Below are 27,454 nucleotides of genomic sequence, written 5' to 3'. Positions count from 1 at the left end.
CGCTCACCGCGACCACACAGTATATGCAGACTCCGATACGATTGTGCGAAATGGTTCCGATCCCGATCGTACCTCCCTATGGAACGTTGTCTTTACAAGCAGCTTTCCAAAACGGCTGCGAGGACGTACGCCACGGCTGCCATACCCCATGATGAGTACCACAAGAAATATGATCTTCATCCGTGGCCAAAATCCAAGAAACCCACCCCACACGAGATCTTCAATCTTGACCCATCAGCACAAAATTTACCAACGTTGGAATTGAACAAAATACTCAAGAGCTGCTACGTAAAGTACGTCAAAATATACCACCCGGACGTAAGTAAAAACTTGGTGTTGACCGATGACAAAGGAAAGCAATTGACGGAAGAGGCTAAGCGTCAACGGTATGACGAGATCCAGTATGCCTACGATGTGTTGAAGGATCCTCGCAGACGAGTCGCTTATAACCGATATCAAAGCACAGCATGGGAAAACTACGGCAAAAATCCAAACCCTTCTTCGTTTGAAGCTTATAGGATGGCCAATGCTCACAGAAAGAAGTACGATTTTAAAGAGGATGAGCAATTTTGGAAAGCGGGAACTTGGGAAGACTACTACCGCATGCGTTACAATCGAGAGGCTCCTACTGAGGAAGAGTTTAACAAGAACAAGTACAAGATTCTCGTGGGAGTTCTTGCGGTGGCTGCGATAGTGGTGACTCTTCAGGTCATGACGGCTCTAGAAAACGCAGCACAATTTCGGCGTCGAGCAGAGATGAGAAATTTTACGTCAGGCACGGCATTGAGCCAGTCGTTAGACAACTATGGACAGGGAACGACGCCGATTCTGCGGCTCCGACGGTTCCTTACCTCGAGAAGAGCATCTTTGGCGGACCGCACCGACGAACAAACCCTCGATGAATTACGAGAAAACGACCAGGAAATAGTACGCAAGTACGCCCAGCAACGGCTTGCCTCTCTTGAAGGGGCAGGAAAGTTATGAACAGCATATATACAATTTTGGTCACAATACACATAGGTACTGCATCAACACCCGCTCCGGGACTAAAGTCTCAAGTTTTTCACAACCGACACTAATCATGGACTTCACTAAACCAGAAACTGTTCTTGATCTCGGCAACATTCGCCAGGCACTCATCCGTATGGAGGACACAATTGTCTTTTTCTTGATTGAAAGGTCGCAATTCTACTCTTCTCCTTCCGTATACATCAAAAACAAATTTCCCATCCCCAATTTCGATGGTTCATTTTTAGATTGGTCTTTGCAACAGATGGAGAGAACCCACTCGCAGATCCGTAGATACGAGGCACCAGACGAGATTCCTTTTTTCCCCGAGGTTCTTTTGGAATCGTTTTTACCTCCCATAAATTACCCAAACATACTTGCATCTTATCATAAAGAGGTCAACCACAACCAGACGGTTTTGAACTTTTACGTGGAAAACATTGTGCCCCAGGTGGCGTGTGAGATCGGAGAGCAGGAAGAAAACATCGGATCGGTTTCTGTATGCGATATTGACTGCCTTCAATCACTTTCTCGTCGGATCCATTTTGGAAAATTTGTCGCTGAAGCCAAGTACCAATCGGACAAACCCAAGTATATCAAGTTGATTTTGGCAAAAGATGTCAAGGGGATTGAAGACTCAATCACCAACTCTGCCGTAGAAGAAAAGATTTTGGAACGTCTTCAGAAAAAAGGTCAAAGTTACGGCACTGATCCAACATTGATGTACTCTCAAAACCCTCAATCCAAAGTGAGACCTGAAGTCATAGCTCAATTATACAAAGACCACGTTATTCCACTCACCAAGAAAGTGGAAGTGGACTACTTGCTTCGAAGGCTCGAAGATGAAGATGAAGCGGTGGTTGCAAAATACAAGTAGATTAGGTTTGATGGGGCAGATTACATAACGGTGATTTTATATGGTCCCGCATAATTATGTGGACTTTTGCCGTTAACGGATGCAATACCGCTATCACAGGCTACGTCCCGCGTGAGCCAACACGTTTTCAACCATAGCATGCTCCGCGTTGGGTATTGATAGGTTTAAGCCATGCCCACACGTTGCGCGCATGCCCCCACGTTGTTGCAGCCATGTGGCCGCGGAGGGCCTGTATGCACTGGCACAGGTTAACCTGGCACATATAAGAGACGTGGAGAATGTAGAATTAGTAAATAAACTTTATGTTGGAATTGAATCTTGAAAATCCCTTGGATCTGACCAAGGTATATTTGGTAACTGCCATATCTGTGGTATGTGCTCTTGGTTATCTGATAAAGACCAGTGATCATATTCGATCATTGTTGGTATTTGCCTGGGCTTGTTTTGTTAAACCCATGGCATCCAAGGCCAAAAAGCGTAACTCAACCGAGCAACAACAGGCTTTAGAAACGTTTTACAAAACCCAAGCTCACGTTTATGATAAAACGAGAACAATTCTTTTGAAAGGTCGCAAAGAATGCTTGAAATTGTCAATTGCACACTTGCAGAAAAAGTCTGATCTCGTGTGGATTGACGTTGGTGGAGGCACTGGTGCCAACATTGAATACATGGACGAAGTCAGCTCCATTGCCAAAAACTTCAAAGCGGTTTATTTGGTTGACTTGTCTCCATCGTTGTGCGAAGTTGCAAGAGCCAGATTTGCAGCCAAATCTTGGACCAATGTTCACGTCCTTGTTGCCGATGCATGCGATTTCTCTATTCCTGAAGAAAGCGCAAACTTGATCACATTTTCCTATTCGCTTTCAATGATTCCAAATTTCCATGCTGCCATTGACCATGTACTTCCTATGCTTGATGCAAATGGAATCGTCTCATGTGTGGATTTCGGAGTACAATCGAGTGAAACCTCAATTGGACGTATTAATACTCTTGGAGGTCTTTTGAATAGAAACATTCCTTGGGTGTTAAGAAACTTCTGGAGAATCTGGTTCGAGGCTGATAAGGTGTACCTTGAACCCGCTCGCCGAAGCTATCTCGAGTACAAGTTTGGTACTGTCAAGTCGATGAACGCTTATAACAACAAATTGGGACGTATTCCATATTACTTGTGGATTGGATGCGACAAGAATAAAGCCACTGATTTACTTCATAGAATCAACTGTTTGGCTACTGAGTCACCATACCTTGCCCCAACCAAAAACAGCGCTGTTGAGTTAGTCGTGGATGAAGGCCCCATGAGTAAGGGACATGAGGCTGCTCTTCTGAACTTTCAAAAAAACATCCCCTACCCTTCCATCTACTACCAAAAGGAAGCATGGAGAGTGTACTTTGATGAAATCAACCCACAATATCACCAATTCAAGGACCAGTACATATACGCTTTCACGTGGGAGGACCCAAGAGAAGACCACAAAATCTTGAACTTTACTTCCAAGGATACAGTGTTGGCCATTACTTCTGCGGGAGACAACATTTTGTCATATGCCTCGCTCCCTAACCCTCCAAAGAGAATTCATGCTGTCGACTTGAACCCTTGTCAAAACCATTTGCTTGAGTTGAAGTTGGCCGCCTTGAGAACATTATCAAGAAAGCAGGTGTGGGCTATGTTTGGAGAAGGTAAGATCAAGAATTTTGATGAAATCCTCTATTCCAAGTTAGCACCACATATCTCTTCTAATGCTTTCCAGTACTGGGCTGAGAGAGGAAGAGATACTTTCGACGTCAATGGAAGAGGCTTGTACGATACCGGTTCCACCAGATGGGCATTGAGATTGGCTCGTTACATCTTCAAATTTTTCGGTGTTAAAGACCAAGTCACAAAGTTATGCGAGTGCAAGACAATGGAGGAACAGATGAAGGTATGGGAGGACCATATCAAACCAAGTTTATTCAATCCTTTCGTTGCAACTCTTATGGTTGGAAATCCAATTTTCTTGTGGAAGGCACTTGGTGTACCTGCTAGTCAGGCTAAGATGATGGGAAATTCGGTATTGAGATACGTTATTGACACCTTAGAGCCATTAATCAAGCGGTCGTTGATCTCTCAAGACAATTACTTTTACTACTTGACCTTGATGGGAAAGTATGCCAAGGACAACTGCCCTGATTATTTGACAGAAAAGGCTTATAACAGATACCAAGCACGCAACGAAAAGACAGGAGAAGTTCCTCTCGACACTATTAGATTACACACCGATACCCTTCAAGATGCATTCTCCAGATTGAGCAAAAAGTCCATTTCCATTGCCATTATCATGGACCATATGGATTGGTTTGACCCGGAAGGTACCGATGCCGAAAACGAAATCGCGGCATTGAGCAACTGTCTTGCCGATGGAGCACGTGTTATGCTTAGATCTGCCTCTACTAAGCCATGGTACATTGAAACCTTCAAAAAAATGGGATTTTCATGTGAGGCTGCAGCAGTAAGAACCAGAGGTCAATCGATCGATCGTGTCAATATGTACGCATCCACCTGGGTTTGTACTAAAAATGATGCTGCTCGTCGTAGAATGAGCAGTCTCAAGATCTAAGCCCATAGATATAGTTAAAGAACGATATAAATGAACTTTTGTAACGGCTGCAAATTATGGGTATTTTTCCTGCAGCTTCTATGGGCGGTGTTATGGGTGCGAATCACAATCAAATGGCAGCGCTACCGCACAACTATTACTAATGACAGTCAGTAATGAATTTGAAATGCTGTTTGCAGTGCCCTTGGAGTGCCAGGCCTGTGTAGACAGCGTGTCCAAGGCACTTGCTTCGATTTCGGAAATCACCAAGTTCAATGTGGACTTACAAAATAATCTCGTGACAACCACCGGTTCCGTGGCACCGTCGCAGATTGTAAGGTCGATTCAGGCTACGGGAAAAGATGCCATAATACGTGGAACCGGTAAGCCCAACTCGGCAGCGGTTTGTATTCTCGAATCGTTCGATAAAAAGGACATTGCAAACCCAGTGAAGGGATTGGCACGAATTGTCAGCATTGGAGACAACGATGCCGTCGTTGATTTGACCGTCAATGGACTTCCCGCGGGAACGTATTATCCTTCAATTAGAGCCTCAGGCAACTTGTCTCAAGGTGCCTTATCGACTGGTAAATTATTTTATGATTTGGGCCTGATTCTGGTGACAGAACCTCTGTCTGTAGAAACTGTGATAATGAGCGAAGGAGCCCACCAAGAACCGATAAGCGATTCTTTTGCCGGTCAGAGTTTTCTTCACGCCAAACTCAACGTTTCAGAGCTTATTGGGCGCAGTATAATCTTGTCTCGCGTCAAAGATTCCATCGCTTCAGATTCGATTTGTGGGGTGATTGCTAGAAGTGCTGGTGTTTGGGAAAACGACAAACAAGTATGCAGCTGTTCTGGAAAAACCGTTTGGCAGGAGAGAGGTGATGCCAAAAAAAGAGGGGTTGCTGTGTAGATGATATATACTATGACGATGTAACGACTCCTGCAACCTCCTGTTTAGCCTGGGGGCCGCGCGAAAAATATACGATTTTTCCGCCTTTCAGCTTTAGTGCCAAATGTCTGAATACCTCTCAGCCAAAATGCTGATGCTTCAGCTCTTAACTGAGCAGAAGGACCAGGTAAAGCAGCGGCGCACACTCAAGCTCAATCAACTTGCGTTATCTCACCCAAAATTATCCATGTCCGAGGTGATTGAATGTGTACACGAATTTCTTTACTCATTCCAACCGCCATTAGAACTCGAACGACTATCGTTACAGGGCAATAATCTCGAGAGTTTGCCCCTAAACTTTGCTATCATTGCCAATAACATCAAATATTTGGATCTTCAGAACAACAAACTTGCGGATCTCCCTCGATCTGTTACCAGAGCCACTGGGTTGGAAATTCTTGATCTTTCGAAAAATCGAATTTCCTACCTTCCCAAGCAAGAGTTGTTGAAATTGACATCTCTTCGAGTGCTTTCACTCAAGGAAAACAACCTCACGGTATTACCGCCAGCACTTGGCGAATTACCCCTCTTGCACCTTATCGAGGTGGCTGATAATCCCCTCCAGTATCCACCCATGGATGTGATCCGGGTGTACCAAAAGCACTCCACCGACCTTGAGTGGGTTCTGGAACTCAAAAGTTATCTCGTAGCCAACGCTGCTATGCTAGAAGCAAAATTAAAGGAAGTGGAACCCAAGCCCATCTTGCAAAATGCACCCCCTGCCATTAGCCGATCCAAAAGCATATCCGAAACCAGGACAAAAGCATCCAAGGCAGCAAGAAGAATGGGTCTAATAATACGAAAACCAGACGCTGGGCCTGAAGATCGTGAACATTCAAATGAAACTACTGATACCCTGTTTGATTCGGACCTCTCATCTTTAAGTTTACCATTTCCAACTGCCGATTCTTTCCCGCTGAAGACTTCACCCGTGCCAGCTACGACCACTGCAACGACAGCAATGCCCAAAACTTCGGTTTCTTCAACCTCATCACCATCTACAACGCCCCGTCCTGGGTCAAGAGGTAGGTCTAGATCGAATACTTTGAAGGAGATAGACATAATTCTCGAGAAAAATGAAACGGTTGATACAGAGCATAAGTCTGGGGCTTATTTTAGACGCCTTTCGACGTTACAGGAGCTCCCAGCTGACGAATTGGCATTAAAAAATTTCCATTCTGCGTCTTTGAGTGGTCCCTCGAGAACATATAGAGAGTCCACCGACCCACAGAAGAAAGCAGAAGCTGTCAACGAAACTAATGAACAAAGCAGCATCCCCAAAATCGATACGTCACTGGCGAGAAAAGATTTCAAGACAGAAATGCCAACGTATAACGTTTCGGCAATGATAAAAGTTTCCAGAAAAGTTCTCTTTTCGTTTTCAGAACTTCACTCTTCGGTGAGGCGGTTTACTGGTTTTTGCGTGGACAAGAAGGTAACGATGAAAATGGTAACACACTTGTTCACCGCAAAAGCCAACATTGACACTTTGGTGGAGGACTTGGAAACCGTGGAAGAAACAGGAAATAGTAACGAGCTGATTGTGCGATCGTTGCGGTCTTCAATTTCTTCCATTAAAGCTATGATGTCACTTCTTAGTGATAACTTCCCGCTCTTTGTTGCCAAGATCGATGTTTGTTTTGTTCGAATGCTCTACCTAACTTTGTTTGGGTCCTTCAATGAGCTTTTGAATGCATACCGCTTAGTCCCATCATCACCCAAAATTGCTGCTTCTACCGAAACAAGACCAAAGCAATTAACAATTAACACTACCCTTGCTAACGAGCTCGATGAGGTTGACGGACAATTATACAACTCTATAGAACATGCTACCGCCAATGCTCAAACGGTGTTTGGAGAACTTACTCGGGCGATGAGTAAGAGTGCCATCGCAAGTGCACAGAATCCCAGTGGTGTGGGTTTCAACCCGACATTGACAGCGAAGGTGAAGGACTTGACCAATGTCTGCGTTGCATCGATGGACATTACCAAGAAGCTCAAGACAAAGTTGATAACCATCAGAAACAATCCGTCGCAAACGACAAAAAAGCTCTTTTGGGACGATATCAATTTATTCTTGAAAATGATTATACAAACATTTTCCTCGGTTAAAGGAATCATGAGAGAAATGCCAATCCTCAACGACATAAGGAGCTCAATGGCTACGCTTACAAAGGCTACCAAGGATGTGACAGTTCTTCTCGAAGCGTCATCATACAAGTTGATGTCACAAGAAGGGAACGTCCTGTCGTCTTCTCATCCTCCTTTACAGTCAATGCCCAGTGTCTCCAACATCTTCACTCCATTAACAGCACATCCTTCTCTGACAGGCCACTCTCTCTCGCAAGTGAATTTGGTGCAAGCGGGCCAAAATGCAGCTTCAACTCGAGCCATAGGTGCAACTTTAGGCACGGCATCCCAGTCGATGATTCCTCCAGCTGCTAACCATGAGGTCACCACGAGCAGTCCATTGGCTAGTCCTGGTGCCATTACCGGGGGTGCAAGCATGACAGCACCTGCCAACTCGTCTGGACTGTACTACGCACGAATCGGGATGAATCCGTTTGATGGTTTGATTATGGCCACGAGACGAGAAAATGAACAGATGGAGTCTGAGCGCCGAGATAGCGACAGGGATAAATGAATGAGCTACACCATACAATTGACATGTAGCTAATGAGATTGAGTATTTAATGTAGTTAGATTGACTCTGGGTCGCCTTGGCGCTGCATGCAGAATCGATGAGATCAGAGTCATAACCTGGAAAAAATCTCGAGATAACTGCTGTGTACTTATGACAATTGAGTTGGAAGAGCCACCTTTGGCCGAAAATATCCAGGTCGTCAAAGACCTATTTGGTGGAACTGTGGGAGGCATTGCTCAAGTTTTGGTGGGTCAGCCGTTCGATACGGTTAAAGTCAGATTACAATCTGCCCCAGAAGGTACATACACAGGAGCATTGGACGTTGTTAAAAAACTTCTCGCTAATGAAGGACCAAAAGGGTTCTATAAAGGAACCTTGACTCCTTTAATTGGAGTCGGAGCTTGTGTTTCCGTTCAATTTTCAGTCAATGAATCGATGAAGAGATACTATGATGGAATCCATCATGGTCAACCATTAAGTATTCCACAATTTTTCAGTTGTGGTGCCGTTGCTGGTTTCGCTAACGGGTTTCTTGCTTCGCCAATTGAGCATATTCGTATCAGACTCCAAACCCAAACCGGTGCTACCAAGGCATTTGCTGGTCCCATAGATTGCGCCAAAAAATTGTATAAGAACAATGGAATTGCTGGACTTTTCAAAGGTTTAACCCCTACATTGGTCAGAGAGTCTCTTGGTTTGGGAATCTACTTTGCAACATATGAAGCTCTTATCGGTCGAGAACTAAAGGTGCAAAAGAATATAGCGAGGGCAGATATTCCTGCCTGGAAGTTATGTCTCTTTGGTGGACTTTCAGGCTACACTTTGTGGATCGGAATCTACCCAGTTGATGTGATAAAATCAAAGTTGCAAACTGACTCGTTAGAAAAACCTGCCTACAAAAGCTGGACTCAAGTCGTAAAAGACATTAATCAACGAAGCGGAATTAAAGGGTTTTATAGAGGGTTCATTCCAACAATCTTGAGAGCTGCACCAGCTAATGGTGCCACCTTCGCAGCCTTTGAGGTTACTATGCGTTTTATTTCTTGAATATATCTATTCACTCTTCTTCGTGGAAGCATCCATTCCTCCAAAAGGACTAATATCGGTCGAATCAACTGGTTGTGTGTTGTCATAGTCATTAATTGTTTCGTTGTCTTCGTAATCTTGTGGCCGGAGCTCCTTGATAAACTCCATGAAATCCATGGCGTACTCTCCATTGAGAAGATAGGCATCCATTCCGAGCAACTCAAGCGACTCGTAATGAAGGTCTTTTTCTGAAGGAACGTTGATATTCTGACCTTCAATGTCAGAGGTAGTTAGTTCAAGCATTGTTTCTTCTTGGTGAGCATTTCTTGCCCATCGCGTTCGCTGGTTGAAGGTTTTGTCTATTCGCAAATGTAACCCTGGTGTGTAGTCAATGAGATACAAGAGAACAATGCTCATCACAAAGACGTATGCCGATGTAACGGTGCATCCCAAAAGTTGATATGCAAGCTGAATCCAGTGTCCTTGAACCCACCCACCATCAGAAGAGTATTCTGTGTTCGAGAAGATTCCTGTCAATAGTGACCCCACAATACCCGCAACTCCGTGAATTGCAAATAAATCAAGGGCATCGTCTATCTGAGCATAAAACTTGAGTCTTGTTGCAAGATTGCAAACTATTGCACTAACAACACCGTAAACGAACGGCTTCCAAAAATCGTTGGGATTAGAAACGTAACCTCCACCGGGGGTAATGGCCACCAATCCAGTCATCAAACCAGAAGACAAAGATATGACAGACATCTTTCTGGTGGACTTGAGGTTGCCCTCATAAGGAATTGCCGAAAAGTAGTAATCTATGGCCATCCAGACAATACCACTTGTGAACGCACTCAAGAGCGTGTTGACTATGATGTACACTGAAAGTGTAGAAAAGCGAAAGTCACAGCCGGCAACAAACCCACACCAGCCAGCGACAATAAAGAAAATTCCTATTGCCACATACGAGGTGCTGGAGTTTCTATAATTGATGAGAATCTTTGGATTGCGAGGACCCAATATGTATGAGTAGGCAAGGGTGGTAAATCCACTCACAATATGTATGCAATTTCCTCCCGCAAAATCGAGTACCGGTTGCTTGTTGTATTCCACTGAGAGCCAGCCCAGGCGGTTCCAGAACCAATAAGTAACAGGGTTGTAAATGATGACAGACCAGAAGAAGCAGAATACTAACATTGGAACCACACGGCCCCTCTCAGCAATACAACCAGGAAACGTCAACGCAGCGCAGACAACCTTCATCATCCCGTTGAATAAAAAGTGATTAACAGACAAAATACTGCCTCTTGAAGTTACATAGATGGTGGTAGCAGAGTCTCTCAAGTGCCGTAAAACGACAAAGTTCAAACTGCCTATATAGCGATTGACAGCTGAGGCATAACACAAGGAGTAACCCCATATGAACCAGTCTATGAATACAAATGGGAACAAAACAAGTGGAAGCACCAACATGGTCAAAGATGACCGCCTTTGAGTGAAGCCAGAGTAGAATATTGCAACTCCTAAAACCACAAAAGCAACTGCTGTGGTACAGCTCAACATGTAGAGAGAGTTGACCGCTATGGTGGGATCAAGATCTATACCCCCAGTAGTCATTTCCATGAGAGTTTATTTTGTTGTGGTCAGCATAGATGTGCTCAACTCGTCAAAAAGATTTGATTTGAGATTTGAAATCGCATCGCCTACTGGAATTAGATAATTCTATAATATTAGCTATAGATTGGAACAATAAAAAAAACACCAGCCTAGACGATGCTACTATATGATTATGATGATTAGAACTCTTCATCGGAAGAAACATATGCATCACCCAACTCCTTCTTCTTCTTCATTCTCTCCTTCTTCTTCTTTCTCAACTCGGCAGACGACAACTTGGTCTTCTTCTTAGCAGAGGCAATCTTGTTACCCATAGCATCGAATTTGTCCTCTTCATCGTCATCCTTCTTTTCCAATCTAGGACCAGCACCTTGACCTTGGACCCAGTTGTGACCAGATGGAGTCATCTTACCATCCAACACAGCCCACACTTCCTCAGTAAGGTCCTTGGTGAACTCAGCAGAGTGAGTAATGATGACAATACCACCATCGAAAGCTTTCAAGGCCTTGGAAAGAGCACCCAACGAGTCTCTGTCCAAATAGTTGGTTGGCTCATCCAACACAATCAAGTGGGGTCTTTGCCAGGTACAAGCGGCCAACACCAACTTGACCTTTTGACCACCAGACAAACCTCTAATTCTGGAGTGAGAAACCAATTCGGCGTCCAATCCCAACATGGCACAGTGCTCTTCGATCTCCTTTCTGGTCAAAGGTCTGAATTGTCCAGAAGCCAAAGCCTCCTTCATATCAACCTCAGCAACCATCTTGGAGTGGGTCTCCATCAATTCACCTCTTGGCAACCAAGCGTTGTCAACAGACATCATAGGAACCCATCTCTCGTTCTTCATGCCAATGTTCTCACCCAAGAGCCAAGAACATTCGTACTCGTAAGAGTTCTTGAACTTTCTTCTAGCGTGAATACCAGCAACTCTTCTTGGGGTACCTTCAATCTTGAAGATCTTGTTCATGGCGTTCTCATCGCTCTCGTTGATTTGTCTAGAAGCTCTGTCCATGGTCTCTCTGTCCTCACCGGTTTGGAATCTCCATTGAATGTACTCGGATGGAGTCTTGTCCAAATGGTTATCAATGTGGGCGAAAGCATGTTGCTTAATGTAAGCGATACGACAGTTCTCGTGCACATAAACTTCACCAGTGGTTGGCAACAATTCACCGGTCAACACATTAATCAATGTGGACTTACCGGCACCGTTAGGACCAATCACAGCAATTCTCGAAGAAAGAGAACACTGGAAGTTAATGTTTTGAATTTGAGGCTTAGAAGTACCTGGGTATTGGAAGGACATGTTGGACACCTTGACAATAGCCTTTTGCTTGGTCTTGACACCCTCCAAGAAACCTGGCTCTGGGAATCTGAACTCCAAGTCGGAAGCTCCCAACTCGTAGTAAGATTGAGCAGATGGACATTTCTTGACGAATTCGGACAAGTTACCCTTGTACTTTCTTAACTTGAAACCTTCGTAGTGGATAACGTATTGGACAACATTGTCCAAGAATCCAGAGTCGTGGGACACAATGATGGAAGTGATACCACAGGTTTGCAAGTAGTTGACCAACCAAGCGACGTTGACGGTATCCAAATGGTTAGTTGGCTCATCCAACAACAAAATGTCAGCGTTCTTCAACACAGCTCTGGCCAAAGCCAACTTCATCTTCCAACCACCAGAAAGAGATTGGATAGGCATCTTGATCATCTCGTCGGAGAAACCGAACTCAACCAACTTGTTTTCAACCACCTCTCTGGTCAAACCAACCTCACCATCTTCGATAACGAACTCAACGACGGTGGTGTCAGCGTGGGTACCATCAATGTCGTGCTCGACGTAGACGGTCTTACATTCTTCTTGAGATGGGAAACCCTCGACTTGACCATTAGCAATGGCTCTCATCAAGGTGGATTTACCAGCACCGTTAGGACCACACAAACCGTATCTTCTGTTTCTCTTCAATCTGAATTGAGTCTTGTTCAACAAGATCTTAGCACCGTAAGCCAAAGAGAACTCACAGTTACACAAGTCTTCACCTTCGTCCTCCTCATCCTCGAACGATGGAGGTTCTGGAATGTTGTCGATAGCTCTCTTTCTGAACTCCTCGATGATTTCCTTGGCTTCCTTCTCGTGCAAGAAGATGGTAGCGAATGGCAACAAACTTTGGACCCAAGTGTCTGGGTTGATTTGTCTCTCGTCGATCAAGTCACCAGCAATAGCGGCAATGTAGTTCTTGGCAACGTCGAATCTGGAGGCAATCTTCTTACCTTCCAAAAGCTTTTCGAATTCACCCAAGGTAACGGCAATGTCACCAGCGGTGGAAACCTCTGGAATGACATCACCCTCCTTGACGTCACCAACTCTTCTTAAAGTGTTCAAAGCTCTGTTGGTAACTTCACGGGCTTCAGGGTCAGCCATGGTGGAGAAGTTAGCCTTCAAAGCAGGCAACAACTTGTCCATGAAAGGAGCAACGACTTGAGGGTCGTCGACCAACTTACACATGTTGTCAACAATGACAGCAGCCTTACGCTTGATGGCGGTATCACGTTCAGCCAAACCTCTAGACAACAAAGGAGCCATGATAGAAAGAGTAGCCATGGTAACTTCGGAAACGAAGGTAGTGGCACCCAAAAGGTGGACGGTTTCTGGAACCTCAGTTGGCTTAGCAATACATTCGATCAACTTTGGAATAAACTTTTCAATATCCTTGTTGTCGATGGTCTCGGTAGACTTGGTCATAGTCTTGGTGGCGGCTTCCTTGACTTCCTTCTTGGTATCCCACATAGACTCGGACAACACTGGAATCAATTCCGGCATTCTCAAAGCGATTGGGCCCTTGGCGGTGTCAACCAACTGGGAGATGGCGGCCAAGATGGCAACCTTCTCAGTCCATTTGTTGGTGTTGCTCAAGTTGTCCAAGAGTTGGGGCAACAAAGACTTGATGGCAGTTGGGGTGATAGCCTTGGCAATAGAAAGCAAGGCATTAGAAGCAGCAGCTTGAATGTCCTTGTTCTTGTCACCAGCTTTGGCGGCAACATCCTTGGTCAATTCAACAACGTATGGCTCGACAGAAGGAGCCAAGTCGTTACCAGAGGCAATGTGCTCGTAAGCAGTCAAAGCAGCAAGAGAAACTTCAGCCTTCTTGTTGTTAATCTGCTTTTTCAAGTCAGCAAAAAATTCTGCTGGAACATCGTGCTCAACAATAGAGGAGTTGAGGAACGATGCAATGTTGGAAGCAGCTTCATCTTTGTTGTCAGCCACTTGCACCTTGGCCAACAACTCAGAAAGCACCTCTTCGGAGTACTTCGATTCAGCGGCAGCAGACATCCTGGTTGTTAAGAAAAAATTTCACAGGAAATCGCGACTTAAAAAGCCAAAAAAAAATTTTCGGCCTTCGTTACACAAAAGCCCAGATAACGGCAAAAGAAAAGAAATTGGTGATGGGTTACGTAACGGTCCTATTCACGTGGGTGATTGGCTATATGCTATGCTAGTGAAGGGAAAAAGAAGCGGAGATTAGAGACTCGAACGTGGAGCGTAGAATGGGAATGTGATGGCACTTTGTAGTCTGAACCATTTTTCGGAAAAAGTTTCAAGTTTGAAGGACATTGAAATATGCGCCGTAGTGTACCGTTCACTAGCGGTGATTCGAGTTTCCACCAGCCATACGGATACGAAGACGCAACAGCCATTGCATTGTCTGGAATACCTTCAAGGCAGAACACTCGGACGCAATTCCTTTACAGGTTTGGGCACGGTGACCGTCATTCACACCACTCTTCCCATTAATCTCTCCGGTTCTTGCCTCCACGGCTACTTTACTTTCTCGTCCTTATCTGTTTTACTCTCATCTCTCTCCCTTATTTGGTTTCTCTGGGATCTCATTTCCCACAGCCTTGGGATTTCGAGGCTTATCCAATTCCTTTTCTGCTCCCACCACCGCTCCTTCGTTTGCAATTCCTCCCTTGGGTGCTTCGGCGACTCCCAATCCGATTTCGCCATTGGACCCCTGAGCCATGTTTCCTGCCAAGTCTACATTGTCGATCTCACCATCAGCATTTTTACCAATCTTGACCATGTTGTCAAAGTTCTCCTGAGGTTTATTCACCTGGGGTATAGGGTTGTTTCTCAACAATTCAGGTGCAATTACTTCGTATTCTGGATCAGGTGTCGGCCTCATATCTTGCGCAACCCAATACATTATTACGCCAAACAACAGCAACATCAAGATGTAACCAATGATTTTTCTCATAGGAGTTGTGAAAAAAGTACGAGGCATCTTATCGTATGGAGACTGAAACTTCTTTTTGGTACTTGGTTTCATGTAATAGGGCCTGGGAAGCCCATTGTTTTTGTAGGTTCCTTGCATGGGCAATGAATCTGCGGTGATCGCAATTTGGCGCGGGCTTTGGGCGTCGAGTGCGGAAATGAATTCGATCTTGTGAGAGGTAGCGAGAACTGAGAGCTCGGAGAACTTATGACAAGACAAGGAACTCAAGAGAGTCAAGGAACTTGCTCGTTTGCGTCTACGCACTTGAAAGAGGTAAATGTAATGTATCTCGTTAACTCTTTATTTCTTCATTTTCATTTATCCATTTCATTTTCCATTTTCTTCTCTCATATATTACACTGTTCGTAGCTACGTTTGTCCATAAACACCTCGTCGATTGTGTTGCGAGGAACACTCACCAACCCCAATTCTCGTGTGTGCAAAGTTTCTGGATCAATTTTATCGTTGGATGATTCCCATACATTCGACAAGAGAATGTTTCCAAATGGATCCACCACCGTTATCACACCATCTAGTACACGATTATCCTTCAAGGCGATTTTGACATTGGTACCTATAAGTGCTTCTGGTGTCATAACCCACACTAAACCCGAAGTTCGTAGGTGGTGGTTAGGCTGGTGTTACCCGGGCGCGTTGATAAAAATCTCAACTGTGCCAAACATTTTTTCCTTAACATCATCGCAGGTCCACCCTTTGCAAAGTTTGTCTACCGCTCTATAGTAGACTGACGGAAGGTTTACCAGTGGTATAAGCGTAGATTAACCGACAGGAGCACGTTTCTGGGCGCCCGATGTTGAATCAGTGACACATTGGGAATCAGTTGTGACTAAATTTACCTAGTAGACGCTGTAGTTATTTATGGACATTTCGACTCGTAATCACGAGCTTTCGGTGCTCCATCGTGAGTACGCTCTGTATTTTCCATCGTGCAATTTGGTGTTGAAAGAAACCGAAAGTGCCCCGGTTGACGATGACATCTATGCCAAGTTATTGCTGAAGAGATCACCGCCAAGTCACATTGTTTTAACAACTCAAGAAGGAAAAGCCCTAAAAGTCACCGTGGGCATAAACGGCTGGTACCTATGCGAAGAGCCGGAAAAGCTGTATGAAACATTTGAGTCGCTTCTCCAGATTATTTCACCAGCATTTAGAGACGAGTTCGCACAGCGATTGTCTTCGCAGCTTGAACAACTACAGAGCTGAATTATATTTGTTAAATGACTATGTACAATACTACTTTCTCTTCTTGAGCGATGCCTCGACATCTCCCACGTCGTACTTGGTGTTTCTGATGTAGAAATGCTTCCGCCTTGGAAGATACTTTTTGGGTTTATTTATCACCTCGATGTTTCTGATGTTGGGGTTGAAAAGTGGGATTCTAACTTCACATCCCGTCTTGTTGATTTTGTTACGGATCAAAATGTTGGTCCCCACAGAATTCACTGACCTCTTGATGGCAATTACCTGGCCCACTACATTGGTTCTGTCGAGGTAAGTTACTCTGATTGCATCGCCAGCTCGTAAACCTGTCTTCTGGTCTACCAAGGCACTTCTTTTGCCGGCGGGATCGTACTTTTTGAGGAGCTGCTTGTGCAAAAACGTAAGGGCATTTTCTCCGTTTCTACGGGGTGGTAATGGTTCGTAAACCGTAGGCAATTCTGTGGTCAGTTCGATGCGATATGATGAAAAATTAGCTGAAAGTCACTTACTTTGCTTCAAGGGTATATACGTGCGAACAGACTGAAGTACTCTTGCGTTACTGATCATGCTGTTGGATGCTGCTTTGGTTGTGGTGCCAAAGGCTGGCATGAACCTAAACATGATTGATTAAGATTGGAAATTTTCAACGAATTTTCGCGCAAATCAGGTGTAGGAAAGATTAATGGAAAAGTACGTAAGGGTATTTAGGTACGTAGTGGTACGAATGTAGACTGCTAGTACTAGCTGCTCAGATTCAATTGTAAATGCTTGGTATGTTATTCTGACATATGCTACTATACACTAGAAACGGGGTCTCCGCTTTCTTGCTGTAAACTTGGAATCAAGAGCCACCTTCTTGCCTTGTCTCCTCATGGTTTCCTTCTTTCTCGCTATGAACTCCTTCTTGGACTCCAAGTGCTTCCTCTTTTTCCTATTCATGCTCTTATTCTCGCTGGAAACTTCCATTTCGGTACCGGCCAAATTGATCGATCTTTCACTTTGACCTGCCGTCAATACCAAGTAGTACTTTTTGTGTCTTTTTGACTCCGGATCGTCGATGACAAGTCCTCCTCCAAACCCTGCTATCTTTGCAGCGTCCAAAATGGCTTGTGTTTGCTTATCGTTCATAGGGTAAAATTGAGCCACAAACTTTCCACCTCGTTTTAATGAAGCATATAATGAATTGAAAAAGTGCAAAATTCTCTTCTTGGGGTCTACATTGGCTGAGTCGGCATTACAGAGCCACTGGATCACCGAAATAGATATGGCAGCATCAAAAGTACCGGGTCTGAATGGTATACCATTTCCAATATCTGCCAAGAAAAGGTCTCCTTCAACTTCTCGGTCGAGGGCTGACGCCAACATACTGGGCGCTATATCCATTCCTACCCAGTTGTAGCCTTCTTCTGTCAAAATTTCACCTGATAATCCAGATCCACAACCAACATCAAGTATAAAGTGCGGAGCGTCCTGTTCCAAGTTGAGAAGTTCAAGAGCCCTAAGTGTCATTTGGGCTTGAATATGCTGTACACGAGTCGAGGATGTGTACTTGTGAGACTCTACATCATTGTAGTACACCTCTGGAGGTGCTAGTTCTTCTGGTCTGGACATTAGAGTAAATTAGAAAAGTCGCGATGAGCTGCATCTAGTGCGATAACTACACAGATGCTGTATGCCTTATAAATAATTAAAATACTAAATACAAAGTACAGATCATCGATGGTCCAGAAATGAATCCTACCCAGCAGATAACATTTCCCAACACTTTTTTGTCTCTCATGAATTTTGTTCGACTAATCATTATCAATGGAAGCTGAGACATCTGGAGCGCCAACATGTAGAATCTCACCTTTCTAAAAATGACAAACATGACAAACTCATGAACAAAACTCAGAATGATAAACGTCACCAACGACGCTTGGTTTTTATTGAGTTTGAAAGTACTGATAGTTGACTGGTACACATGACGAAGCAAAAATTTGTGAACAGGACGATTCCAAATTCTTGCAAATTCCGACCAATCGGTACAAGACCACCAAGGACCATAAAAGTCCCGATCTGCAAACCTACTCAATTCGGCTATCGCATTTAGGATCACGTCCCAAATCAAGAAAAAGGTGAAAAGATATTCCATGAGAAATGGTGGAATCATGTCTAGTAAAACCAAACAGTACTGCAATACCTTTTCTCTTGACATTGGGAGTTTGCTAGCCTCTTGTGCTCGTACAACGATAGGATACATCCAGTTTTGAGCGACGGTGATCATCAAGAAGATGATGCCAAACACTGCAAATGACTTTTCCATGACGTAACCCCATCTAATACGCTTTGTACGTGGGAACTTGAGAGAATACACCACTGTTGGAAACATTGAATACCTGAAAAAATCGAAAAACGTAATGTTATTGGGGAAACTCACATAGTCGTCATCGAGTGAACTGGTAGACTTGGTTGTGTTCAATTTGTTCTTGTCGCCGGTGATTTCGACATCCGTGTTCACGCTCGTTGATTTGGACTGGTACTCCAACTCGTATGAGCAGAAACCAATGCTGTCTACCAAAGCCTTTCGCAAATCGGAAACACTCTTACCCTCAATCATGGATTCATCGGTCTCGTCCAATATCTTCAAGTACTTTCGTGACACTTGAAGCTCGTTGAAGATGTTCCAAAGATAGCCGTTGTATGTGGCATAAGAATGCATTTTCATGAGAAACACCAAGCTGTGAAGTGCAAGAAACACCTTTCCAATCCAAGGGTAGTCCATGTACTTTGGCGACGCAAAGTAACTCCAGGCAAAGAAGTACACGAATGAGTATATGTTTTGCAAGGTGGCTCCTGTTGAGCTCCAGCTATACCATCCTTTGCGGATGCCCAATTGAATAAAGACAGAGACGTACATCGTCAAGTACATTCCCAAGTCTGTAAGAGCAATTTTAAGTAAGTCCTTTTTAAACGTTCTGACAACTGGTCCATCGAGAAGATTGTCTCCGTTCTCCAAAAATGTATGGACCAAGTTGTTGAGAATTAAGAATGCCGTTCCGAGCCAAAAGAGAATGTAAACTCCAAAGAACTGCGATTCCTTAAAGTAATCAGCATCGAAGATGGTTGTCATGTTTGAGTAGAAATGGATATCTCCAAACCGAGACTTGTATTTAGAATGGTCATCTTTATGTTTTTCATGTTCTTTGTGTTCCTTTTTATGCTTATCGCCCTCACGGTTTAACCTCTGGCGTAATCTAGAATTTGTGGTTCGATTCAAAGTGTCTATCGTTTTCAAGAACCTTTTCTGTTCAGGTGACTCAGACAAGAGCTCTGTAGACGATTGCCTCTTGTGAAGAGTTACGGTCGGTGTTCCGTTTGTCGTGTTGGCCGAATCCAGACGACTGGATAAATCGGTGGAAGAGTAGTCAACGTCTGTGGCCAACGACGGTCTTCTCTCAGTATTATACTGGCTGATCTTAAGTAAGTTTTCCTTGGACATTTGCTGTGGAATTGAGGTTTCGGGATCTATGGAACCATATATAATGCCCCGCTCCCGATCGAGAACAAATTAAAGATGTCTTGGATAGGCTATGTACAGGTACCGGTATATCCGTCTCGGTTCGGATAAAGACGCCAAGCGGCCAACAACTGCGGCCAAGTTGTTGGCTGTGAAAGACATTACGGCTCTTTTCGTAGCTTCTGGTTTATCGGTATACTCGCTCGAATGGTCGGGTATCGTTGAAACATGATTCCCATACTGCATTCACCACACTTTCTGCTTCTTCTTTCGAGCTGCAATTGGGGTTGGCGCTCACAGATATAGCTGCTCTTCTCCTGACACATGCCTGGAACTTGCTTCCAAAGTCTCCGAGCCCGGTCTTTTTTATCTCATTCAATATTCTACATTCTCCACTCAATGCTGATGCTCTGATCTCAGTACAAGCATGATGTTTGAGGTTTGTAAGGTCCACCTTGAACTTGAGGTGGTCGTAGGCATGGACGAGCTCGTGTGTGAGGATATCTTCTAATTGCCACTTGTCTTTGATCCAATTCAGACAAAGTAAAATACCCATTTCTGGATGAAACCCTCCACCTTTCATCCCATCACACATATCACAGGTGATGTTCTTGCTACTAAGGTTTCCTCCCAACTTCTGCACGTGCTCCATCATAAACTTGACCGATGGCGAGTACTTGAACATCCAGTCTCGGTATTCAATACAACTATCACATTTCTGGGGAAGATTTTTCACACGGTAATCGTGTTCAAATTGCAACTTTTCCTCCTCATCTAGCCCTAATCCCGTTCTGTACTGTAGGGACCGTCTCCACCACTCGAATCCCTTGAGCTTGTCTTCCAGCGACGTTTGCCGATCGTCGTTCATGCTGCTCGACCAAATCAATTTGGTTCCACTTCGGTATATCACATCCATACACCGGCTTATATCGGGTCTTTTACGGCCACGTGAAAATGGGTAAAATGAAGGGTTTTCGAATAATTGGCCACACGGCCAAAACTTTCAGACTGGATAAAAACGGCTATATAGTCAGTTTCACCCATACTGTCCTAAATCGTCGAAAGAAGCAACTTCTTTAATGTGTTCCATCCTGCAGATAGTCCGCCTCATCTCTTCTCATTCAGATTCCAAATCCACCTGTGGTACCGAGTACGATGGTTTCAAATATATGGGTGGCTGCGGCCGATAACCAGATAGACGTAGTCAAGCAGCATCTAGACCTGGGGAAAGTATCTCCCAATTCTAGCGATGCTAATGGATATACTGCCATTCATGCTGCTGCTTCCTATGGTCATGTCGGCCTCTTACGGCTTTTAATACAACGAGGAGGTAATATAAATGTTCAGGATAACGAGGGGGATACTCCATTGCATCACACAGAGGACTTGGCCACAGCTAAAGTAATGGTGGAGGAATTTTCTGCAGACTACAAAATCAAGAATGAGGATGGACTCACAGCTGGACAGTACATTGAAGAAGAAGGAGAGTTTCCTGAGTTAGCGAACTACTTAAGGTCACTCATTCACGATGGTCCAGAGTCCAGTGGGGAATCAGTAGCTGGTTCTGGTTCGACAAGTGATCAATTCATTGCATCTTTGCCCACACCAGGAAATGTCGATGGTCATGAAATACGCTATACTATGGAAGCCGACGCACCCAACTTGACGCCAGAAGAAGAGGCGGAAAAGAAAAAGAAGATAGAGGCTATTCTCAATAGTGAAAACCCAGAAGAGGCACTCCGAGAGTTGGTACGAAATGCAGTCCATGATGGCATGGCTCAATTTCGAGCCGAAGCCGAAGACGGAGACAACAAGCGACAAAAAAGCGGTTGAGCAAAGAAGAGCTTACCTAAATTGACCAATTCAGCTATTTTACAAAAAGCATCCTCTCCTTTTCATCTCCACAGTGAAAAATTACACAAAACCGCCGCGAAGTTCGCGATTTCGCCCACCATCTTCATATCGACAATGAATTTTAATCTCCCATTCTTTGGCAGCCGCAATGTTGCAGAGACGGTGGTTGAAGAGGTGTAAGTAGCCCCATCTTTGGTTTGTGCGAGTACATACTAATTATAGTCGTAATTCTTACCATCAGTATACTGTTGAAGAGTTGAACAAAATGGGGTTGGTTAACAGAATCAAGCTTACCAACTGGCGTCTCGAGGTAATTACTTTGTCGACCATCTTGGTTTTTTGTTTCTTATTCAAGATTGGCGATTTGTACAACCAGCGCAAAGTTAAAGCGTATTTGAACGGTTTGTCAGATTTGTTCACCAACAACTTTTACCAATTCGGAGTTGCCCCCGACAAGTTGTATGTCAAGGATAGTGCAGAAAGCTACTCCAGTTACGCTACTGGCCGTGTGAACATTGCCAAAGTGAACCTTGAGTTCAGATTGAAACCAAGACACAATCTTTTCGTGTTGGTATTGGAAACTATTATGTCCTTCTTCACCTCCAATGTTCAGGCGCCTAGCGATAGAGTCGACATCATCATTACGCCATCTTCAGACGCAGAATACGACAACTTTATCTCGGCCATTGTTTCCAAGATTGGTATGAACGAGTTTAGAAAGTTCAACTACTTCTTGTCGTTGACCAAAACTTCGGACTCGGACTCACTTCCACAATCATTTGTTTTCATGAGCGAGTCTAGCGAGATCCAAGACAAGTTGTTGTCTCCTGAAATCAAGGACGCCTTGACCATGGAGTCTGCATCATGGTTGAAGTATGTTGCATTCACCGATCAGTCTGTTGAGAGACCTTCCACTCTTCTGGAGTACTCTCCAAGGCGTAGAATAATCATTGCTACGGATGTCGCTTCTTCTTCTGTTCAGATCAAGCAGATTTCTGACGTTTTGTCCGGTGTTTTTAATTTGGTGGACAAGTTGGCTGCCAAGGAAATCACGTTCAAGTCAGAAACCTTGAGAAAAGTCGTCAAGACCAGAGAGAACGAACTTGCCAAGTGGAAACGTATTGAGGACGAAATCAAACAAGAGAAATTGGCGGAGGAAAAGGCCAAGTTGAAGAGAGAGGAGAGACTCCGTAATCGAGAGTTGTCCGATGCTGAACAGCTCAAGCTTGAAAAGAAAGCTGCCGAAAAGAGACAAAGAAAAGCCGCTAAGAAACAAAAGGTTAGAATGTAAGAATTCATATGTAGTTTAAACCTTCCCTGTCAATTTCCATCCTCTTCCTACTGGGGTATTGAACACTTCAATGACTCCTGCTCCTAATGCATCGGCCAATATCCAAAAGAGATCATAGCCATAAAATGGTTTACGAAAATTGGTCATTTTGGGTGTTCCATTGGTAGAATATCCTTCCCATTTCTGAAACAAATTTTCTTCTAGCAACTCTTTATGCTTCGATTTATTCAAAGTCTTTACCAACCATGCTCGACCAGAATTAATTAGTTTAAGAAATGTTCCGCAGTTTGGATAGGCTACACTGTACTGGTGTGACTCTATCTCGTTGAGGTGGTTTGAAGTCAACGTTACGTACCCCAAAGAAACAAGAGTTGAAAGTTCTGCACTGGCAAAATCGTCCGAGTGGATGTAAAGTGCTGATGGATTTCCCTTCAAAAACTGCAAATATTTCTTCAAAGTGGTGCTTTGCAACTTTAGTCGTTCAGATTCTTGCATGCTATTACACTTTCCAGCTTCTGAGTCGATTGCGTCCACTTCTCTCTCTATCAAGTCGTAGTATTGCTCACTCTTCACGATCACCTCCACGTTTTCATGGCCGTAGGTAACTCTTCCTTGGTACTTGTTCTGGGTTCTCAGAACTACTGGCGCAGCATTGGTTATGACAAACTTGCGGACTTTTCCCTCTCGAAGACGAAGCTCCAAATTACGGTCAACATAGGTCGGGCCCTGTCTATCGTATATCGAGTAAAGTTGATTAAGCGTAAGAAGACCAATGGGTAAATGAGACTTTCGATACCTCAATATATCTGCCTTCACTTCCATGGAGAGTCCTGGAAGCAGAAACAATAATTGGTCATTTGACTCGGATGCATTTATCTCATCTTTGGTGTGAAATCGATGATGAAGAGTAGTGGATTCTGCCCACTGGTTTTCTAGAACTGTATCTATAGCCACCATGATATCATTCTTGGCTGAAAGTTGGTAATCTAGCTGAACATTGTAGTCTTGGACAAGCAAAGCATCTTCATTTGAAGATGACTTGGGTGCCTTTTTGAGATTTTGAAGGTACTTGGTTTGAGAAGGAAGGATGTTGCGCAAGGTGCGTTGTTTCGTAGGTGACAGGCTGGCAGAGCGCTTCCCAATGGTAGATGATTTGGCTGCTGAATATCGAAGATTAGGGGCCATATTAATACCTACAAGTCATATTGAAGATATCGAGATTTAGTCAGCGAGTCACCTGAAAATCGCACTATATACATGGCTGGGAATGGAGGTGACTTGGAGCCTCTATTCTATCTCCAGTAACCTCTAGATCACTATTTCTGGCACTTATAGCATGTTCTAAGAGCTGCTAGCATTGACCACTAATATTCTCTTCACGTTGGTGGTCTCTCCAGGAACATCGATGGTGTATTCATATTCGCCAGCTTTGGAAATTTCCGTCGCTCCATTCCACTTGATCGATGACTCGGGTACCTCAAGTCCTGCAATGTTATATATGGTTTCGGAAAGTTGCTTTTTGGTATATGGGAATGTTTCAACTTGGATTCCATGAACTCTAGGTACCAGTTGTGTCAACTCAGCAGCAGTAAATCCGATATTTTCACTAGCAGAAAACGTTGCCTCGCCACTTTCCCTCGCTGCGGTCCCTCTTCTTGATTTTCTCATGTTATTGAACAAGGTCGAAAGCTCGTCGAGTGACATGGCGCCAGAATTTTGATCGCTCTCCACAACCTTTGGTGCTGGAACCGTTTTCTCCACGGGTGCTTTACGGACCTCTTGCTTCACTTTCTTTACTATCGGAATTCGAGGTCCTTGGCCCTCTAGCAAGTAGCAAGCCCCATTATTTACCTGAAGATAGTTTCTCATGAATGCAGGCTTGACTCTGACCACTTCTCCACGAGCTCCTACCAGAGGAAAATCTTTCAACAACTGTACAGATATCTTTCCCGACTTGTTTGCCACGGTCCTGGTGGAGGCAAAGCGCACCAATGACGGCAGAACAGTGCCAACTTTAAAGGTCGTCGACATCGTCGCTTTGAGATTCAACCGCAAATTGAATTTTTGTCCACTGTGATTCCTGCAGACAGCGCCCGAGTCTGTCAAATTGAACCCGATGAGCATCGCGGGGAAAGTTGATGGCTCCAGTTTGTGGGATCTGTTCCAAGGAACCTTCCAAATACAAATGTCCCTCTTGTGGCATGCAGACGTGCTCTTTGGAGTGTGTAAAGTTGCATAAGAAGGAAAAAAACTGTCTGGGGTTTGTGGATCCAGCCAAATTCTTGTCATGGAAACAGTTGAGCGAAGGCTCAATCCACGTGAACCGAGATTACAACTTTTTGATCAATGCTGGCCGTCATTTGGATGTTCAAAAAGAGACATTGCGTCTGAAATCGAAGAACTTGTTCAAGAGACAAGGTGGTCCCGGCAAACGGCCCCCTCCCAAGCGCCAGAAAACTGAGCTGGAAGATTTTCGGATTCAGTTGATTAAAAGAGCATTTCCTCATGATCCGCCAACCAGCATTAAAAGGAAAAACACGGTCATAGTTCTGGTACCGCCAGGGATGTCTCGAGCCATGGCTAACAAGACTGGGTACGATAAGAAGGCCGGAGCATTTGTGTGGTCTGTGGAATGGGTGGTTCTCGCCGATGACGGACAAGAGATCGGTCGGTACATGAGCTACAGATTGCCTGAAGGCAACACTATCCAGCAACTTGTTCCGATAAACTTGATCAAAAAGGCACATGGTGATGAATCTGATCTAATTGTACCTGAAAAATTGTCGTACTACCTCATGAACGTGGTTAATTGCAAACCTGGTCGTTCTTTAATACCATTGGAAGCCCCTATGCCTCTCTGCGATGCATTGGCAGACCGTATTGTGTTGGAGTATCCCACAATATACGTCTCTCAGAGTGGTACCAATGTGGGAGATATATGTACATCCTACAATCAGAGTCTTACAGATGACGAGGACTCACTGTCAGATTCGAGCTCAGACTCAGAGGACTCTTCAGATCCGGATTCAGAGTCAGATTCAGGTCTGGAATCTGAAGACTCAGACGATTCGGCACCAGAAGAATCTTCGTCCAAACCTCCTCAGCTCAGTAATACCGAAGAGATTGAGGTTGACATGTAGCATAACAGCATAATAGCATGAAGCTTAAGCTCATAGAATAAGCAGCTTAAATTAATAGCATAAACAGAATTATCATAATTGAAACATTGAAGGGTTTCCTATCTCCTACATCTAATTACTTGCATCCTAATTCACTACGCTTTATCTCATCATCGCGAACTTTCTTTTCCACTATATGGCATCTGTATTTCGAAAACCGGCGGACGCCGATAGAAACGTCAAGGCAACGCTATACGTGGGCAATCTTGACCCTCAGGTCAACGAGGCTCTTCTATATGAACTTCTCATACAATTTGCACCAATCAGATCATTGAACCTACCAAAAGATAGAGTGCTGGGTACTCATCAAGGGTATGGATTCGTAGAGTTTAGGGGCATTGAAGACGCAAATTATGTTTTGGAAATACTAAGAGGGGTCAGACTATATGGAAAGTCCCTTAAACTACGCCGGGCAGACCCTAATTCTCGAGGAGCAGCTGGTACTACTTCTAATTTTGCCAACAATAATTCCGTAACCAATGCCGTTGATGTTGGAGCCAAGCTATTTGTGGGCAACTTGGACCCATTGATTGATGAACAATACTTGCATGAGACATTTTCCAAGTTTGGAACCATGGTTAGACCTCCAGTGGTTATAAGAGACTCTGAAACTGGCGAGTCAAAACGTCATGGATTTCTTACTTTTGGTGACTTTCAAACGACAGACTCAGTCATAGAGAAAATGAATGGAGCAGTGCTTATGAACGCGCTGATTTCCATCGACTATGCATTCAAAGAAGACCCTGCTAATTCAAATCAAAAGCGAATACGCCATGGTGACAAGGTGGAAAGAATGCTAGCTGCCAACGTTTCGAGTGCAAATTAGTATGTAATTAGTCTATCTACAACTTCGGCCTGGCCTTCTCAAACTTCTCTAAGTCTTCGGGGGTTGCTACACCATATACAATGGTGCCTTCTCCATTGGTAATTATGGCAAAGTAGACCCCAGAATTGAAAAAATCGGCCAATTTTTCAAGAGGGGTGTCGGGAGTAATTATATCAAAGTGCTTGCCTTTGCTTTTTGGTTTCTTGATGGTGCTATGAGGTGCTGTTCTCAATTTCGTCGAAGATGCTTCGGGACGAGACTGGCGACCGTAATTCTCTCGAGCTTTCTGGTTAAACCATAACATGTAGTTGCTCACAATGGGCTTTAAGAAGTCACGAGAGCGCTTTTCCTTGTCTGTCTTCAACTTTTCCACTTCAAAAATGCCCAAAAGCTGTTTGTTGGATTCGTGGATCACTGGCAAATACGAAAATTCATGCTCAAAGGAGATCTCAAGTGCTTCATCAAGAGACGTGGTTGGGTTTATTGATATGGCGGGCTTGATATCCAAGTCCTCGACAGTTGCACCCCTGTAATCCCGCTGCTTAAAGTGTTTCTGGCTCATGATGATAAAGAGAAAATGAAATTTGGAAAATTGCGAAATTATGCGACAAG

At 44.2% G+C, this 27,454-nt stretch overlaps 22 protein-coding genes across 22 annotated transcripts; 12 read left to right on the top strand and 10 right to left on the bottom strand. All coding sequences in view use genetic code 12, as the record gives it.

Moving 5' to 3' along the window:
- Positions 1–78: 78 nt before the first annotated feature.
- Positions 79–984, top strand: PGUG_00477 (uncharacterized protein; the record flags this gene model as incomplete). Its single annotated transcript, XM_001487050.1, has 1 exon — positions 79–984. One exon carries the CDS (start codon positions 79–81, stop codon positions 982–984), a length of 906 nt encoding a protein of 301 aa, XP_001487100.2.
- A 97-nt stretch (positions 985–1,081) lies between these two features.
- Positions 1,082–1,885, top strand: ARO7 (chorismate mutase; the record flags this gene model as incomplete). Its single annotated transcript, XM_001487049.1, has 1 exon — positions 1,082–1,885. One exon carries the CDS (start codon positions 1,082–1,084, stop codon positions 1,883–1,885), a length of 804 nt encoding a protein of 267 aa, XP_001487099.1.
- A 302-nt stretch (positions 1,886–2,187) lies between these two features.
- Positions 2,188–4,479, top strand: BTA1 (Bta1p; the record flags this gene model as incomplete). Its single annotated transcript, XM_001487048.1, has 1 exon — positions 2,188–4,479. One exon carries the CDS (start codon positions 2,188–2,190, stop codon positions 4,477–4,479), a length of 2,292 nt encoding a protein of 763 aa, XP_001487098.2.
- Positions 4,480–4,621: 142 nt separating this feature from the next.
- Positions 4,622–5,374, top strand: CCS1 (copper chaperone; the record flags this gene model as incomplete). The annotated part of the gene is made up of 1 exon (XM_001487047.1): positions 4,622–5,374. One exon carries the CDS (start codon positions 4,622–4,624, stop codon positions 5,372–5,374), a length of 753 nt encoding a protein of 250 aa, XP_001487097.2.
- A 103-nt stretch (positions 5,375–5,477) lies between these two features.
- Positions 5,478–8,057, top strand: SOG2 (Sog2p; the record flags this gene model as incomplete). Its single annotated transcript, XM_001487046.1, has 1 exon — positions 5,478–8,057. One exon carries the CDS (start codon positions 5,478–5,480, stop codon positions 8,055–8,057), a length of 2,580 nt encoding a protein of 859 aa, XP_001487096.2.
- Positions 8,058–8,207: 150 nt separating this feature from the next.
- Positions 8,208–9,104, top strand: YMC1 (organic acid transporter; the record flags this gene model as incomplete). Its single annotated transcript, XM_001487045.1, has 1 exon — positions 8,208–9,104. One exon carries the CDS (start codon positions 8,208–8,210, stop codon positions 9,102–9,104), a length of 897 nt encoding a protein of 298 aa, XP_001487095.1.
- A 6-nt stretch (positions 9,105–9,110) lies between these two features.
- On the bottom strand, positions 9,111–10,703 carry PGUG_00471 (uncharacterized protein; the record flags this gene model as incomplete). The annotated part of the gene is made up of 1 exon (XM_001487044.1): positions 9,111–10,703. The coding sequence occupies one exon, from the start codon at positions 10,701–10,703 to the stop codon at positions 9,111–9,113; it is 1,593 nt and encodes a 530-aa protein (XP_001487094.2).
- Positions 10,704–10,876: 173 nt separating this feature from the next.
- CEF3 (translation elongation factor EF-3) lies at positions 10,877–14,029 on the bottom strand (the record flags this gene model as incomplete). The annotated part of the gene is made up of 1 exon (XM_001487043.1): positions 10,877–14,029. One exon carries the CDS (start codon positions 14,027–14,029, stop codon positions 10,877–10,879), a length of 3,153 nt encoding a protein of 1,050 aa, XP_001487093.1.
- A 226-nt stretch (positions 14,030–14,255) lies between these two features.
- PGUG_00468 (uncharacterized protein) lies at positions 14,256–15,080 on the top strand (the record flags this gene model as incomplete). Its single annotated transcript, XM_001487042.1, has 1 exon — positions 14,256–15,080. The coding sequence occupies one exon, from the start codon at positions 14,256–14,258 to the stop codon at positions 15,078–15,080; it is 825 nt and encodes a 274-aa protein (XP_001487092.2).
- Positions 14,550–15,071, bottom strand: PGUG_00469 (uncharacterized protein; the record flags this gene model as incomplete). Its single annotated transcript, XM_001487041.1, has 1 exon — positions 14,550–15,071. The coding sequence occupies one exon, from the start codon at positions 15,069–15,071 to the stop codon at positions 14,550–14,552; it is 522 nt and encodes a 173-aa protein (XP_001487091.2).
- Positions 15,081–15,319: 239 nt separating the features above from the next.
- Positions 15,320–15,568, bottom strand: PGUG_00467 (uncharacterized protein; the record flags this gene model as incomplete). Its single annotated transcript, XM_001487040.1, has 1 exon — positions 15,320–15,568. The coding sequence occupies one exon, from the start codon at positions 15,566–15,568 to the stop codon at positions 15,320–15,322; it is 249 nt and encodes an 82-aa protein (XP_001487090.1).
- A 283-nt stretch (positions 15,569–15,851) lies between these two features.
- On the top strand, positions 15,852–16,196 carry PGUG_00466 (uncharacterized protein; the record flags this gene model as incomplete). Its single annotated transcript, XM_001487039.1, has 1 exon — positions 15,852–16,196. The coding sequence occupies one exon, from the start codon at positions 15,852–15,854 to the stop codon at positions 16,194–16,196; it is 345 nt and encodes a 114-aa protein (XP_001487089.2).
- Positions 16,197–16,994: 798 nt separating this feature from the next.
- On the bottom strand, positions 16,995–17,804 carry BUD23 (18S rRNA (guanine1575-N7)-methyltransferase; the record flags this gene model as incomplete). The annotated part of the gene is made up of 1 exon (XM_001487038.1): positions 16,995–17,804. The coding sequence occupies one exon, from the start codon at positions 17,802–17,804 to the stop codon at positions 16,995–16,997; it is 810 nt and encodes a 269-aa protein (XP_001487088.1).
- Positions 17,805–17,880: 76 nt separating this feature from the next.
- Positions 17,881–19,674, bottom strand: ARE2 (sterol acyltransferase; the record flags this gene model as incomplete). Its single annotated transcript, XM_001487037.1, has 1 exon — positions 17,881–19,674. One exon carries the CDS (start codon positions 19,672–19,674, stop codon positions 17,881–17,883), a length of 1,794 nt encoding a protein of 597 aa, XP_001487087.2.
- Positions 19,675–19,879: 205 nt separating this feature from the next.
- PGUG_00463 (putative metalloprotease) lies at positions 19,880–20,608 on the bottom strand (the record flags this gene model as incomplete). Its single annotated transcript, XM_001487036.1, has 1 exon — positions 19,880–20,608. The coding sequence occupies one exon, from the start codon at positions 20,606–20,608 to the stop codon at positions 19,880–19,882; it is 729 nt and encodes a 242-aa protein (XP_001487086.2).
- A 239-nt stretch (positions 20,609–20,847) lies between these two features.
- On the top strand, positions 20,848–21,525 carry PGUG_00462 (uncharacterized protein; the record flags this gene model as incomplete). Its single annotated transcript, XM_001487035.1, has 1 exon — positions 20,848–21,525. One exon carries the CDS (start codon positions 20,848–20,850, stop codon positions 21,523–21,525), a length of 678 nt encoding a protein of 225 aa, XP_001487085.2.
- Positions 21,526–21,811: 286 nt separating this feature from the next.
- On the top strand, positions 21,812–22,837 carry PGUG_00461 (uncharacterized protein; the record flags this gene model as incomplete). Its single annotated transcript, XM_001487034.1, has 1 exon — positions 21,812–22,837. One exon carries the CDS (start codon positions 21,812–21,814, stop codon positions 22,835–22,837), a length of 1,026 nt encoding a protein of 341 aa, XP_001487084.2.
- A 15-nt stretch (positions 22,838–22,852) lies between these two features.
- Positions 22,853–24,022, bottom strand: PGUG_00460 (uncharacterized protein; the record flags this gene model as incomplete). The annotated part of the gene is made up of 1 exon (XM_001487033.1): positions 22,853–24,022. The coding sequence occupies one exon, from the start codon at positions 24,020–24,022 to the stop codon at positions 22,853–22,855; it is 1,170 nt and encodes a 389-aa protein (XP_001487083.2).
- Positions 24,023–24,178: 156 nt separating this feature from the next.
- On the bottom strand, positions 24,179–25,126 carry PGUG_00459 (mitochondrial 54S ribosomal protein MRPL50; the record flags this gene model as incomplete). Its single annotated transcript, XM_001487031.1, has 1 exon — positions 24,179–25,126. One exon carries the CDS (start codon positions 25,124–25,126, stop codon positions 24,179–24,181), a length of 948 nt encoding a protein of 315 aa, XP_001487081.2.
- Positions 24,976–25,977, top strand: PGUG_00458 (uncharacterized protein; the record flags this gene model as incomplete). Its single annotated transcript, XM_001487032.1, has 1 exon — positions 24,976–25,977. The coding sequence occupies one exon, from the start codon at positions 24,976–24,978 to the stop codon at positions 25,975–25,977; it is 1,002 nt and encodes a 333-aa protein (XP_001487082.2).
- A 175-nt stretch (positions 25,978–26,152) lies between these two features.
- PGUG_00457 (U2 snRNP complex subunit) lies at positions 26,153–26,842 on the top strand (the record flags this gene model as incomplete). Its single annotated transcript, XM_001487030.1, has 1 exon — positions 26,153–26,842. The coding sequence occupies one exon, from the start codon at positions 26,153–26,155 to the stop codon at positions 26,840–26,842; it is 690 nt and encodes a 229-aa protein (XP_001487080.2).
- Positions 26,843–26,858: 16 nt separating this feature from the next.
- On the bottom strand, positions 26,859–27,404 carry PGUG_00456 (uncharacterized protein; the record flags this gene model as incomplete). The annotated part of the gene is made up of 1 exon (XM_001487029.1): positions 26,859–27,404. One exon carries the CDS (start codon positions 27,402–27,404, stop codon positions 26,859–26,861), a length of 546 nt encoding a protein of 181 aa, XP_001487079.1.
- Positions 27,405–27,454: the final 50 nt, after the last annotated feature.

This window comes from Meyerozyma guilliermondii, genomic scaffold (assembly GCF_000149425.1).
Source record: "Meyerozyma guilliermondii ATCC 6260 scaffold_1 genomic scaffold, whole genome shotgun sequence".
NCBI lineage: Eukaryota > Fungi > Ascomycota > Pichiomycetes > Serinales > Debaryomycetaceae > Meyerozyma > Meyerozyma guilliermondii.
This window is presented reverse-complemented; position numbering and strand designations above follow the sequence as displayed.